Source organism: Urocitellus parryii, chromosome 10 (assembly GCF_045843805.1).
Source record: "Urocitellus parryii isolate mUroPar1 chromosome 10, mUroPar1.hap1, whole genome shotgun sequence".
Taxonomy (NCBI): Eukaryota; Metazoa; Chordata; class Mammalia; order Rodentia; family Sciuridae; genus Urocitellus; species Urocitellus parryii.
The window spans coordinates 69,930,818-69,946,989 of NC_135540.1; the positions used below are offsets into that span (position 1 = coordinate 69,930,818).

Consider the following 16,172-nt stretch of genomic DNA (forward strand, 5'->3'; position numbering starts at 1 on the left):
GCTGAGGACCCTGTTAAGCTGAGGGACTGTCGGGGGGAACTGTGTTTAACAGGGTGACCTTTAGGAATAAATAAGTGAAATCCTTATGACTCAACTTTTCTTAGGAAGCTTGCCTTCAGCCCCCCTACCCCGCCTTTCCCTCCCTTCTTCTGTTCTTTCTTTTTATATTTTTTTTGTGTGTTTCATCCTTTTTTTCTTCTTCTTTTTTCTAAAAATGTTACCATTAAAATTCAAAAAATAAAATCCCTTCTGGGACCTCAGCTCCTCGTTCCCCAGCCCCCATGTCCAAAAAAAGGCCCCATGGGTGGGGGCAGGGGGAAAGGGGAAAAAAAGAAAAGAGAACACCCCCCCCCCTCCCCCCCCCCCCGCTTTTCTGTTTTCTTTTTTCTCAGGAGGGCCAAGAGTCTTCGAGGCATCGGAGGAGGTGGTTGCAGGAAGATGGGGGTGAGAGCGGACAGGGAGGGCCACAGGGTCAGGGGGCTGGGGCTCAGGTACGGTCTCCACCTGACCCCCACCCACCCAGAGCCGGGAGGATGGGGGGTCCTCCCCTGGTGTCCCGGTGCAGGCACAGCAGGGCCTCTTGGCAGCCTGATGGTCTCTTTGGGCCCCCACCTCGGCCGCTGGGGAGGCCCCGGGAGGCCCGGGAGGCCCGGGGCCTCTTCTGGGGTCCTCAAGGCAGGCAGAAGGGGGCTTTTAAGAGACAGGGCAGAAGAGCTGCAGCAGCTTACAGCATCCACGGATTCCTCTTGGAACCCAGCTCCATCCTGAGTCACAGGTGCATCCCGCGCTGAGTCTGCGCCCTGCGTCAAACATGCTTCTACCACTGCCTCCGAGCGCGCCTCCTGTCCCTGGGCCGTGGATGACCCCTCAGCTGGGGATCCAGCCTGGGCCACAGACAATCCCTGCGTTTCCAATGCCTCCTCCTCCTCTTCCTCCTCCAGCGTCAGCTCAAACTGGAACTTATCCGGTGGGGCTGGATGGCCCAGCCCTGGGGGCTCCTCCTCAGGTGGTGGTGACGGGCTCTGTCTAATGGCACTGTAGTACCAGTCCCGGTTGTCCTCCAATGTGTCCAGGATCTCCTGGGCATCTGGGTGGACGAGGTCCGCCCACGTCTCCCATAATGGGTGCACAATGTAGTCAATGAAACCCACCTGAGACTTCTACACGGAGGCTGTGTGCTTGTCACACATGGGGCTGATCTCAATGCCCCGCTCGAGCTCTCGGTCACCCTGTTGGAAGAACTCGGCCATGATGCGGTCCGTCCACTGGCGGTACAGCTCCAGTGGCTTGGTGGGGTTGCTGAGGTCTGCACAGTGCACCATATTGCGAAGGACCTAAAGGGCTGGGGGAGTAGAAGGGTCCAGTCTCCTTGTAAGGTGGTTGTGGGGCACCTGGATGCAGTCGGCATAGTTGTCCAGCAGGAGAACCCCTGAGCTGGTCACTTTCTTAGTTTCCACCATGGTTTTTAGATCAGCCAGGAGTGTCATGTGCTTGGACATGTCTGTGGCCAGCACCATGTCGATGACCATCTTGCGCAGGCTCTGCCGCTGGCGCTTGCTGAGGTTCTGGAAGATGTCACAGTTCTCCTCCTGTAGCAGCTTGAAGCCCACGGCCAGGTGGTGGTTCTCAAGCACCGACTCGTCATTGTACATGAGTGCCAGCTCCGAATTGGTGTTGATGAGGAACTGGTTGGAGACCCCAGGGTGGTCGACATCATGGATGGCAGCTGCAAACAGGGCTACGAGAATCTCCAGGTCAGTGAACACCGCATCCAGGGCAGGCGTGGCCAGCAGCACGTGGGTGGACTGCAGCACGTCAGCTGCATGCAGGCTGTTGTGGTAGGCCACGTCGGCGTGGTAGTGGTCCTCCAGAGTCAGCATGTAGGTCACCATTGTGTCCACGGGGATGTGGAATTTCTTCAGCAGGTCCCGCTCCTGGAATATCGTGTACATGATACAGCTGATCGAGCGGCCTCCGGCATAGTCAGACACGCAAAAGATGTTCAGGCCCCACTTGCTCAAGTTCTCAAGTTCTTGGGCCAGGAGGTCCTCTTGGTCAGTCTTCACCCCAAAGCGTGGGACGCTAGTGTTAGGACTCCTGCTGTGTATCAGCTTCTTCACGCCTGTGATCTGTGACATGGGCTGGAACTGTGGTCCCAGGGGCAGGGGCTGCTGGGAGGGTCTCTGTGGCGGCGCTTCCTGGGGTCCTCGCTCTTTCATTGTGGGTGACGGAATCTCCACTTCATTTTGTTTGTCCAGGAATGTGGTGGAAATGTACTCTGAGACCTGGTTTCCTGACCTGCTCATTTCTGACAGGTGTGTGAGTTCTCGGTTCAGCATCCTCTTGAACTTGTGCGAAGCCATCTCGCTGACAGAGCGGTAGGTCTGCATGGTCTCCAGCTGCTCCAGGCACCAGTCCAGCTCCTCCAAAGTTTCCCGGGCCAACTGCTGACACGTCTCCTCTGACAGTGTGGCCTTGCAGACGGGGGTTGGGCCTCCCAGCGGGGATCGCTTGTTGCTGGGAATAGGTACTTTGGTCAGGAGCGAGAAGTTGCTTCGAACACTGCGGAGACTGGCGAGCACCTGGGCAAATGGCGTAACAATGAGGTCCTCAGCATGCAGCACCCAAGGGTGAACACGCTGCCAGGGCCGGTCCTGAAGGAAAGGGCTGGGGAGGGGGTGCAGACAAAGGGAGGGGGGCGGGAAGTGGATATGCCAGAGGGGAGTGCTGGGAGGGAAGGGTTGGTGGAGGAAGCGCAGGAACAGGGTATGGGGCTGTGGTGGACACCTGAAGGGAAAGGGCAAGTCTGGCAGGAGATCTGGAGGGCTCCATCTCAACAGGGGCTCAAGGGAAGTGGCGCTGGCTTGGGGTAGGCTGGGGGACATCAGAATAGGGCCAAGTAGTGGGGCTTCCTCCCTGGAGGGACAGTTCCCGTAGAGCCTGGCCCAGAGCAGGCGATGGTAAGAGAGGGCCCTAGGGAGGGCAGGTACGGGAGGGTTGACCAAGGTGGGGACGGGTGCCCCCATGCCCTGCTGGGAAGGACAGCTGTGGCAGGACCAGGCCTGGAGGAGTGGCAGGTGGGGAGAGAGGTGCTCACGCCTCGCTGGTGACTGATGAGTTCCCGGACATGGTCTTGGGTGACATGTCATAGTCACTGTCAGAGCGGTAGAGGAAGGATTCCCGGCGCTGGCTGGTGGCTGCCCCCGCGTGCAGCACGAGCCCTGGGCTCGCCTGCGAGTCCAGGGGGCTGCGGCCAGGTGATGGTGTTGGGCCATTTTCTCCCTCGAAGCCGGCCCACGGCTGGCGGCCCAAATCCTGGAAGCTTCGGAAAAGCCGAAGGCGCCTGAGGAAAGTTGGGGACGGGCTAGCGAAGAAGACCGGCGAGGAGGGCGGAGAACGCGGGCGGCGGGGCGCGCGCGGGGCCGGGGGCTCTGGCAGGAATGCCACGTCCTCGGCCGCCGCCGCCGGGAAGGCGGCCAGCTGCAGCTCGGGGATGCGGCCCAGGCCACGCGGCCGCTCCATGGCCGCGGGGGCGCGGGGGGGGGGGCCCGCTCGGCGGCCGCTGGGGAGCTGCGCCGCCCGCCGGGCGCGCGGCCCTCTTTCTTTTTATATTATTTTAAAACCATTTTTAGAATTAAATTTCTTTTCACGGATACATAAAAACATAAAAATTATTCCCATTAGTGGGGTACCATGTGATGTTTTCATACATGTATTCGTTGTGTTAAATTAGGATAAACCTCTATCTCAAAACGTACCGTCCATTATTTTTATCTGTAGTCACCCTCCTGTGCAAAGGTACATCAGAACTTCTACAATTTAGTACCATTGATCAACCTTCCTTCATTCCTCCCTGTTCCCTACTCCCTCCAGTTTCTGGTAACCACTGTTCTACTCATATGAGGTCAAGTCTTTTAGATTCAATATATGAGTGAGATCATGTGGTACTTGTCTGTCTCTGGCTTATTTCACTTCACATAACAATCTCTAGTTCAATCTATGTTGTTGCAAAAGATGGGATTTGGTTCTTTTTTATGACTGGATGGTCATAAAAAAGAACCAAAGGACTGCATTATGTATTTGTAGCACATTTTATTTATCCATTTGTGAGTTGATGGATACTTAGGTTGTTGGCATTTCTTGGCTCTTGTGAATAGAGCTGCAGTGAATGTGGGGGTGCCCATGTGTACCTCTGTCATACTGATTTCATGTGCTTTGGCTGTATCCCCACTAGCGAGATGACTGGATCCTATGGTAGTTCTCTTTTCATTTTCTTGAGGAACCTCCATACTTTTTCCATTATGGCAGTACTAATTACATATTCCCTGTAACAGTCTTCAGGGTTCCCTTTTCTCCATATCCTCACCAATACTTATCATCTTTGTCCTTTTGATATTAACCATTCTTACTGCAATCAGGTCTCACTGTGGTTTCGTTTGCATTTCCCTGATGATAAGTGATGTTGAGCATTTTTTTCATATACCTGTTTGCCATTTTTATGTCATTTTTAAAAAGAAATATGTTTAGATCTGTTGCCCATTTTAAGATTGGGTTGTTTATTTGCTATAGAGTTTTTGAAGTTCCTTGGGAATTATTCCTTTGTCCAACGTCTAGTTGGCCAATATTTCCTTCTATTCTGTAGATTGTCTCTGCATTCTGTTGCATGTTTTTTTTTTTTTTTTTTTTTTTTTTGCAGTTCAGAAGGTTGTCAGTTTGATATAATCACATTTGTCTATTTTGCTTTTGTTTCTTATACTTTGTGGGTCTTGTTCAAAAAACACTAGTGCATTCCAATCTCCTGAAGTCTTTCCCCGATGTTTTCCTCTAGGACTTTCATAGTTTCAGGTATTATATTTAAGTATTTGATCTATTTTGAGATAATTTTTATAACTAGTGAGAGATAGGGATCTAGTTTCATCCTTTTGCAAAGGATATTCAATTTTCCTAATACTATTTATTGAAAAGATGTTTCTTTATCCAGTTCTTAACACTTTTGTCAAAACAAGTAAGCTATAGATGTGAGTTTACTTCTGTTTCATTGGTCTGTATGTCTGTTTCTAGGCCAATACCATGCCCTTGTGATTACTATAGCTTTGGAGTATACTTTGAAGTCAGGTAGTGTAAGAATCCTGATTTTATTTTATTTTATTTATTTATTTTAATATTTATTTTTCAGTGGATACAACATCTTTATTTTATTTTTATGTGGTGCTAAGTATTGAACCCAGCGCCTTACACATGCCAGGGGAGTGCATTACCGATTGAGCCACATCCCCAGCCTTTATTTTTTATTTTTATTTTTTTTGCTCGGGGAAATAAAGAAGAATTTGATGACTTTAGCTATTCAGAGATTTTGTGGTTCCATACAAATTTTGGGATTGTTTTTGTCTATGAAGAATATCATTGGTATATTGATTAGAAATGTATTGAATCTGTTGATTGCTTTGGATAGTATGAACTTCAAAAACATCGATTCTTCCAATTCATGAGCATGAGATGTCTTTTTTTTCTGAGTTCTCTTCCATTTCTTTTGTCAGTGTTTTATTGTTTTCATTGTATAAATCATTCATATTTTGGTTACATGTACTCAGGTATTTAATTTTTCTTGTAGCTATTGTAAATGGGATGACTTTATTGATTTCTAGTTCAGATTAACTGAACTATTGGCATATAGTAATGTTATTGATTTTCATATGTTGATTTTTGTTTCCTGCAGCTTTGCACAATTTGTGGTAGTTTTAATGGTGGTTTTTTGGTGGCATTTATATATAAGATCTTGTCATCTGAAAATACGGATAATTTGACTTCTTCCTCCGAACCATTTTTTCTTTTTTTTTTCTTGTCTAACTACTCTGGCTAAGGTTTCCAGTGCTGAGTTGAATGGAAGTAGTGAAAGTGGCCTCTTTGTCTTGTTCCATATCTTAGAAAGAAACTTTCAGCTTTCCCCCATTTAACATAACATTAGCTGTTGGCTTCTTTCAAAGAACCTTTATTATATCAGAATATGTTCCTTCTATATCTAATCTGTTCAGTGTTTTTTATCATGTAAGTATGATGAATTTTATGAAATGCTTTCTGCATCTATTAAGATTATGTTTTTTTGTCCTTCATTCTGTTAACATGATATGTCATGTTGATCAATTTACATATGTTGAAACATCCTTGCATCAGTGGAATAAGTCTCACTTTATCATTGTGAAAAATATTTTCTATTCAACTATTGGATTCAGCTTACTAGCATGGCATCGAGGATTTTTACATCTGTTTATTGAGGAATGGTTCATAGTTTTCTTTTTTTTTGGGGGGGGGTCCTTGCCCGGTTTTTATAGCAGGGTAATGCTGACATCATAGAATGTGTTCAGAAGAATTCCTTCCTCTTCTATGGTATGGAATAATGTAAGGAGAATTTGTAGTAGTTCTTCTTTAAGTGTTGGGTAGAATCCAGAAGTGGAGTCATCTGGTTCTGGACTTTCCATTGATGTGAGAATTTTTGTTATTCATTCAGTCTTGATATCTGTTATTGGTCTGTTCACATTTTCAATTTCTTAACTATTCAATCTTGATAAGGTATATGTGTCAGGGAATTTGTCCATTTCTTCGAGATTTATAAAATTTGTTGGTGTTGTTCATAATAATCTCTAATGATCCTTTGTATTTCTGTAGTGTCAATTATTTCCCTTTTAAACTCTGACTTTATTTGCATCTTCTCTCTCTTTTTCTTAGTCTGGCTAAGAATTTGTCTATTTGTATATTTACTATTAGGATTTGTCTGTTTTGCTTATCTTTGGAAGAACTATAAACCTATATGATCTCCTGAACTCCCAACCTCCTCATTACTAGGTGGGATCATATCAGCTTTTCTGGTCAATTGGCTCTGACCATTTAAGAATTGGTTCATGACTTCTCAGCTCTTATCTTTTCCTGACCCAGTGACCATAGATCATTGTATCGAGGTAAAACTGAAATACCTCAGATTACTGGACAAAGCTCAGATTGCATAAAAAACAGCTGCATTGAAGATTCCCTTGACCTTATGGTGGACAATACAGGAACAAGATATAAATCTTTGAGGAGTTTAATCCACTGAGATTTTGAGATTTATTTGTTGCTCCAGCGTACCTTAATCTATTCTGTTTAATATGATACAGGGAAGCAAACAACAATATCCTAATTAGATAGTGTTAGATACAAAACGGGCAAAGATTTAAAAGTCTGATAAAGAATCTTCTCTCTCTTTTTATAAATCAAATTATCATAAATTGTTGGAAGAAGGGCAAATCAGAACAACAATTTTGAAAAAATAATTAGCCCTATTTTGAAAAGTTGAACCTGCACATAAATGATGATTCAGCAATGACATCTCGAATTTTGTTTAAATTATATGTCTTATTGCAAAGTTTTAAGTTATCTAAATTTTTATCATTAATTAGAATAGTCACAGAGTATGTTGTTTCTGGCATAATAAATATCAAAATGTTTATATCACGCATAAATATATCCAAAGGATTCTAAACACCCTAATAATTTTTATAAACTCCATCATTCATTTAAAATACATCTTCAAAGTTACAAATTTTTGCATTGTTCCTTTAACTCCTTGAGATTTATCCTAATTTAATTCCTATTATGTATGAAAAGCATTTATTTCTCTGCAACAGAAATACATCTTTAATAAATTAGAGCATTTCTTTATTTCCTTGTGTTTAGTCCCAGAGGACTGTGTGAGAATGCTGATGAACACAATGTATTGTGGCACCAAAGATCCAGAAACAAAGTCAGGTGCTACCAACAGGCAATTGTAGATATTTATTGTGGTTGTCACACAATAGAATATTATGCAACACTGAAAAGTAATGAGTCATAAATCAAAGACTAATTCACTTGACCCCATTAAAATGAAGAACTTCTGGGGCTAGAGCTGTAGCTCAGTGGTAAAGCACTTGCCTTGCATTTGTGAGGTAATGGGTTCTATCCCCAGTACCACATAAAAATAAATAAAGATACTGTGTGTTCATCTACAACTAAAAAATAATATTTTTAAAATGAAGAACTTCTGTTATCTAATGATATCAATGAGAATAAAATACAACCAACCTACTAATCTGAAGGAAATATTTGTCTCATATAGAAAACAGAAAAGGATCAGTATCAAAATAAAGAATTCTTATTCATCACTAAAAATTTTAAAATGACCAAAATATGTTATATTGATAAAAAAAGATTAGGGTATGCTGGAGCAATAAATAAACTTAAAAATCTCAGTGTATTAAACCCTTAAAATATTTGTTCCTTGCTCCTGTTTGCCCACTGTCTCCCTCATAGGTAAAAGTTTTATTATTTATTTTCCTTTTTTCTGGTAATGGGAATTGAACCCAGGGTGCTCTACCACTGAGCTACATCTTTCTGTTTTTGTTTTTGAGGCAGGGTCTCACTCAATTGTTTAGGCTGATCTTAAACTTGTGATCTTCCTGCCTTAGCCTCCCAAGTCACTGGGATTACAGGAATACACCACCCTACCCAGCTTTAAAAAGTTTTAAATTTGTCTTTTTGTTGTTTCCTTTCAAAAATATAAATACATAGCTGCATAAAAATATTTTGTACCTTACTCTCTTTTGCACCTGGTATTATAGTTAGCATAAAGTAACCAAAAAATGTTTTTAATAGCATATAATAAACCACAAATAGTTTTTTGCACTGTTGCTTTTATTGTTTAGCAATGTCAATTGGGAGATGACTACATCTTGATATTGAAAGATGACTTTTTGGGGCTGGGGATGTGACTCAATCGGTAGCGCGGTAGCGCGCTTGCCTGGAATGCGTCCGCCACGCCCAGGTTCGATCCTCAGCACCACAAACAAAATGTTGTGTCCGCTGAAAACTACAAAATAAATATTAAAAAAAAAAGAAAGGTGACTTTTCTTTTCTTTTTTTCTTTACAGCTTAAATCTTAATCCTTTTTATAGCTACATTAAATTGTACTTGTAGATTTACCATATTTTATCCAACTATGCCCCAATAATGGATATTTGGGTTGTTTCCAGGCTTTTGCTATTGAAAATAATACCATAATGAATATCTTCTTGCCTACATTATTTTCACTTTGCCAATGCCTCTTTGGGTTATAGTCCTATAAGTGGCATTGCTGCATCAAATATATATATATGAGAAATCTTGCTAAATATTGCTAACTTTATCTTCCCTGGGTTCCCACCATTTTTGCATTCTTACCACCCTTATGGTAGACTGCCTATTTTCCCATAGCTTTGCTACACAAATCAAGTTGCCATGATCTGGGCTTTTATCTAACTGGACAGGTGGATAATGGATTTCAGAGTAGTTTAATTTGCATTTCTTTTTTTATAAGCAAGTTTAAAGATCTTTTCATTTCTATGATACCTGTTTATATTTTTTAACTTAATTTTTCTATTGGATTATTGGTCCTAATGTTTAGGGGCTCTTTGCATGTGTAGAGATTTGCCCTTTGCCTACAACCTGTCATAGATTCTTTTTTTCCAGTTTGATATTTGTATTTTGTCTTTACTTTTATGGTGTTTTATGTTTTTTGTTTTCATTGTGAAAGATTTTTTTTGTGAGCAAAATTTTTAAAATAGCATACAATAAATAGGAATTTTTTTTCTCGCTCCAGGTTCATAGTTTAACCCCTGTTTATTTCTAATACTTGTATCCGTAAATGTTATCTTTAAAACATTTTTTTAAATTATGGAATGGGATTACAGGTGTGTGCTTTCATGTCTGATTGAACAATCTAACTTTAAAGTTATTTGAACTTCATGATTTTTTTTGGAGAAAGATTTTTATCTACAATGTTTCAAAATGTAAATAAGATTTTTTCATGTTCTCTATTTCTTCTTGAGTAAGTTTTATCAGGTTGTTCATTTTTAATGAGTTATTTTTTCATCTTGTTTGTTTGAAATTGTTGGCTTCATATTGTCCTTGGTATCCTGATTATCTTTTTATTTTCTCTATCCAAATTTATAACTACATTTTCATTTGTAATATTGCTTATTTGTTCCTCATTTTTTAATCAGTAATAGCATAAATTTGTCTATTTTTAAAAAATCCTCTTATTTTGTTGTTTGCTGTTTTACCTCTTCTAAAATTAGTTAATTAACTTTAATGACTTTTCTTCTGTCTACATTATTGATATTCTAGACATTCTATTTTTATTTTTTTAACTTTTAATTTGGACAGGTTGCTCTTTATTTATTTATTTTTTTAGAGAGAGAGAGAGAGAGAGAGAGAGAGAATTTTTTAATATTTATTTTTCAGTTTTCGGCGGACACAACATCTTTGTATGTGGTGCTGAGGATCGAACCCGGGCCGCACGCATGCCAGGCCAGCGCGCTACCGCTTGAGCCACATCCCCAGCCCCAGGTTGCTCTTTAAATTTTAGCATTTTTCGTTTTTTTATAAACTTTAAAAGATGGTAATGTACCTCATTATTTTGACTTGTATTTTTAAATTTATGGTTTATTCATTTATTCTTTGGTCTCTGAGGAGTTTAGAAGTACATTTTAAATGTTAAGGCATAATTTTAAAAAAACTATCTTTTGTTATATTTCAAGCTAAGTTGTACTTTAGTGAGTCAATATAGAATATATAATGCACATTTTAAAAATTTCATTGATATTTTGTGCCCTGATACTTGATCAATTTCTGTAAATGATTTATGCATTTGAAATAATAGTATATTTTCTAATTGCTTGGAGCAGGTTATATGTCTTTTAAATCAAGCTAATTTTGTTATTAAAATCCATGTACTTACTAATTTTGACTTTTGAATTACTAGGGTAAATTTGTTAAGTCTCCCACTAGAATGGTGAATTTATTAATTTCTTCTCATAATTTTATATATTTTAAAGGTATTTCAATTGGCAGCACCAATTTTAAATTGTTTTTCCTTTCTAGTATATCTATCTATCTATCTATCGACCTATCTTTCTATCTACCTACCCATATGGTATAAATTTTTATCCTGAATAATGCTTTTTGCTTTTAGGAATAATTTGATGTTAATATGGCAATTCTTTCTTTTGGTTAACATTTTTCTGCCGTATCTTTCTACATACTTCTATTTTTCACTTTCTTATTTCTGTGCATATAGTTATACCTCTGTGAATACTATAGAACTGAGTTTAAAAGAAAAAAATCCTAGTTGACTTATGATATTTTGATTTATTGCTAATATCTTTTTTATCTTAATTTTCATTCTCAGGCTGGGGATGTGGCTCAAGCAGTAGTGCAATTGCTTGGCATGTGCGGGGCACTGGGTTCGATCCTCAGCACCACATAAAAATAAAATAAAGATGTTGTGTCCACAGAAAACTAAAATAAATAAATAAATATTTAAAAATATTCTCTCTCTCTCTCTCTCTCTTTTTAAAAAAATGGTGAAAATGTTAATTTTCATTCTCATTTTTTTCTTATTCTACTTTTACTGTTTCCTTCCCCTATTTGATTTTTCCCTTTTCTTATTAAATCAAAAAAAAAATTTAATCTGTTATTTTCCTCTCTACTAGCCTAGAAGTTATATTTCATTTCTTTTTTGTTAGTGATCATTTTTAAAATATTATCCAACTCCATAAAGTATAAATTTAATTAGTATCTTTACCATGATTCTGAACATTACAATGATCTGTACGATGTTTTCATTCTCTGTGACAGGTTTTAGGATATTTTATCTTGTCATTTTGTAATTTTACTTCAAAATTTCTAAATGTATAGGTCATTGTATTGACTTTGTGTTCTTAGTTTGGGATTTCCTAATGGTGCAGTTAATATAAATTTCAATCCCAGGCTGACATCAAGGTAGTTTGCTAACAAATTCCAAGAAGACTATTATTTATACTGTAATTATTCTTATATTCAGAACCAAAATTGGATCAGATGGGTTTTTTCTGATGACTCCTTTTGGGGAAGGCAAGTGGCTCTTTTCAACCTCAGCTTTCCATGGCATGTGTGACCTTATTGAGAGTCCCATCACCTGTCAAGGTCTGATCTCAGACCTGACCTGCATTGTGCAGGCCTGAAGCCTAGTCCTTCATTTTGTAAGTGCCAATTACTTCCCACATCTCTAGGTTCATGTCTTGACTTTTCTCCTCAGAATTTCAGAATTGTCCTGATTTCTAAGCTTTGTTAGTACTCTGGTTCTAGTTCCCTGTTTGTTTGTTTGTTTGTCTCTGTGGTTTCCCCTTATTTTCTCATGAGCTCATCAATGCATTTTAAGGCATGTTGATTGCAATTTGTCCAGCAGAAGGTATTTTGTGATGAACCATATTTTCCCCTAAATATGTAACCCATCATATTGCCAAAAGTGAAATCTTCCCATCTTGCAATAGATTCTGAATTCTTTTCTTTCTTCAATCTGTTCTCCACAAAGTAACCAGAATAATGTTTTTATACCAATCAGATAATGTTACAAAGACTAAGATTCTGACTCCTTACCTTGGCCTTCGAAGTCTATGGGATCCGGCCCCACCTACCTCTTTGAACTCATATTCTACCTCCAACTGACTCACCAGCCACGTTGTTCTTTCTGCTCTTTGACAGGCTAATCCTACACTTGCCTTAGATCTTTTTTTGGGATAGCTCCTCTGCCTAAAATGTTCTCTTCTAAGAATTTGTTACTTGGTTTCTTATTATCATTCAGATTTCAACTCAACTGTCATTTCTTCAGAGAAGACTTTTTTGACCATCCCATCTAAAATTTTCTCTCATCACCCTGTCTTTATTTAGCATTTATTGTCACCTGAAAGTACCTAGTTGTTAGTTTACTTGTTAATATTCACTCTTCCTTTCACTATCATATTAACTCCATGAGGACAGGAGCATGACTCATTTATATATGCCCAAAGCCTAGATTTAAGTATTTTCTATATATAAAATTTATTACAACAACATTTATTATATACTTGCTATGATCCGGACACCGTTCTAGGTGCTCAGGACTCTTCACATAAGTGAAGTGAACACGTGGCAGGCCGGGCCTTGTGGAGTTCACATTCTAAAGGTGTAGAAAGACATTAGATATTAATAAGCAGAACACATAGGTAAATAATAGAGCATGCTAGAAAGTCATGTGCAGTAGAAAAAGAAAAGTAGGAGGGAGAGTGTGCGCTTTTAAATAGGACAGGGTAGGTCTTATGGAGAAAGTGATATGAGAACAAAAATGAACTGAAGAACTTTCCAGGCATAGGAGCAGCAGATGCGCAGGTCCTAAGAAGTCAGAATGGTGGGAGAGGAGTGAGGAGGGTGGGAGGAGATGAATTTAGGGAGGACCTAAAGGCCAGAGTATAGGGCCTGGAAGGCTTTTATGAGGATTTTGTTTTTTTTTCTCTGAGTGAAATAGTAGCTGCTGAGGAGTTCTGAGAGGAGACAAGAGAAAATCTGAGTTTATTTCTAAAAGGATTGCTCCAGATGTTGTGTTGACAAGAGACAGGGCAAGGATAGAGGCAGAGGGGCCCATGCAGGGGCAGTTTTAATGCCCCAGGCAAGATGTGATGGTGGCTTAGGCTAGGTGCTAGCTGGGGAGGAGGTGAGAAGTGGCTGGAATCTAGAAATATTTTGAAGGTTGAGCCAATAAGATTTGCTATCAGTGTGGGCTATAAGAGAAAGAGAGGCATTAGTGATGACATCGGCGACTAGGAAAATGGAGTTGTCACCTGCTGATGAAAGATCACCTGTGACATAGGTGTGTGGGAACAGATCAAGAGGTTTGGACATGCTGAATGTAGACACATAAATGATAATGTTGGGTGAGGGAGTCCAGAACAGTGCTCTGGGAGGGGAATGTTAATTTTGGAATAGTTAACATAGAAGTAATATTTAAACCTCAGCAAGTGAATGTAGAGAGGAGAAGAGGACCAAGGACCGAGCACTGGGCCACTCCTAAGCACTCAGGAAGAGAAGGAGGAACAGCCATGGGAGGGAGAAGGAGCCTCCACCAGTGAACCAAGAGAAAACCAGGAACCCAGTGCCCCAGAACCACAAGCCATATTATACAAGTTTAATACACTCTTTCAAATGATTAATTTTTGAAATGTCCATAATAGTAAATAAAGATGGTGATTACATTAGTTCCCTAATGCATACATTTTATAATAAAAATCTGTTCAGAAGAGAAGAAGTTCACGATTTCCAAGACCAAATAATGTGTCAGCTGAAATGGAATATTCTAATGAGTGTTGGGAGCAGGTAGATGTAAGTGCTGGGAATGTGGAGTTTGAAGGGTTCATTCTGTAGTTGGAGCCTGCGGGCTAACTCTCAAGATGTCTTTCTTTGAAGCAGCTCACGCAAGGCCATTCTGATCTAGTGGTTTAAAAAGATAACTAGTATATTGCAATTCTTAGCTTAAGAGTTTGTTATTTTCAGGGTTGTTCCTCCCTCTTAAGGTTGAAAAGTGCAGGTCCAAAAAAAAAAAAAAAAAAAAAAAGAGAAAAATCCTCTTCAGATAAGAACACAAGTTACCCAGATCCAGGCCAGCAGACCCAGAGGACTTTTGTGACCTTTACATAAACCAAGATGACTGAGAGTTGCCTTTAGGTAAAAACATGTGCTGTAGAGACTTTAGAAATCACAATCCTACTGTCAGTCACAAGTTAAGAAGCAGTGCTTGGGTCGGATTCTCCAGAAACCTTCCTTCTTACTTCAATAAAAAATGGGACACAAAGAAGTGAGTGATCACCCTCCTCTCTGAGAGGACCGGCTCTCTCTCTCTTGTCATTTCACCCTTCTTTCCCCTCTAAATAGACTTTGCTGTACTTATACTAAGTCTTGCTTGAAATGCTCTCATGCAAAGCCAGAAGAGCCGAGAATACAATGTGATCTTCCATGAGATCTTATCTCAGCCATCATCTCCATTATGAAGAGGCTCTCCCTTCTGTGTCTCTTTAATTCTCCCTGGGGAGGTGGTCACTTGTTGAATTTTCTGTGCTTCCTGTTCTTTTCTGGGCCTACCATGGTCATGGGCCACTAACATGGTTTCATTCCTCCATCTTTCCCATCTGAAGTCATTTTGCTATTTCTGTTGCAGTCCAAAGAATTTTCTAGAGAAAGAACATGCAGAAAAAGATCAGCTTCTCCTTGACTAGTTAGCCTGGACTTATAGTTTGGTAGGTTTCAAGATGATTTCTAATCGCCTTATATATTGTGGGTAGGGACCTGAGTTAGGTGGTCTGTTTCTAGGTTCTCAACTGAATTTATCAAACAAACCATGTCCTTTTTTGCACCCCACCCCCTAACTTGGCACATAGTAGTAATCTTCAGTGAATGTTTGTTCAGTTGAGTCCGAAGATTCCTTCTTGAATATGGCAGACATCAAGCTTTCAAAACAGCAGAAATTTTTAATTGAAAACTCTTCTCTATTTGTGCAAGTGGGCTATTGCTTTAAAATTATATACACACATATGTTCTTCAGTAAACATAATGGTAAAGCATACCTAAATGACAAATTATCGTCTCAAAAAACTTAACATAGTTTATCCCTGTTGGTTTTCCTTTCCCTGCAAAATCATCATCTGTTTATGAAGCCGCATTAGCCGCTGAAAAGACATGGCAGGGAATTGAACAAATCGAACATTCTCAGCAGACATATTTTCTCCTTCTGTGTGTGTGGATTGGACATGACTGTGAACAGTTGGAGGTCAGACCATCACTAATATGTATAAAACTTTTGATGTTAATTTACCATTAAAAATATATTAATTTTTGGCAGAGGTGTGAATATCCTTGTCTTGCCTACAGCTTTATTTCCCTTGATACTTAGAAAGCTAAAATCCACACTGGGCCAATTGGAAAAGCAAGTAAACTTTTTGTTTATTAAATTCCCATTTTGTTTCTTGGTGAAAGTACATATACGAATTTTATTTCCAGTCACTAGGAAGGCCCTTACAAAGGACTGGAATGAAAAAAGAGAGAACTTGTGAATAAGATACAAGCGTCCTGTTTAGACTACATTGAAGGAGATTCTCCCACTAGTCCTTTCAGCTGCCATTTTGACTGTGATGATGCTACCTCAAACCAATGCCTTGTTCCTGAACAAGACAGTGCAGAAAAGAGGAGTGGCAACACCTTTGCAGTGAATGAACTGTGCTCTCTAAAAAGAATCATCTTCTCATTGTGGTCAAATAAGTGTCTGTACTAGTGAAATGTGG

At 40.1% G+C, this 16,172-nt stretch overlaps 1 protein-coding gene across 1 annotated transcript; it reads right to left on the reverse strand.

The window, feature by feature from the left end:
- Window positions 1–404: 404 nt before the first annotated feature.
- Window positions 405–3,522, reverse strand: LOC144257206 (3',5'-cyclic-AMP phosphodiesterase 4A-like). The gene is given in 5 exon segments (XM_077803174.1): window positions 405–540; window positions 543–627; window positions 630–1,334; window positions 1,392–2,619; window positions 3,098–3,522. Coding segments are annotated over 5 exon segments (2,496 nt in total). The 3' UTR covers window positions 405–487.
- Between the last annotated feature and the right edge of the window lie 12,650 nt (window positions 3,523–16,172).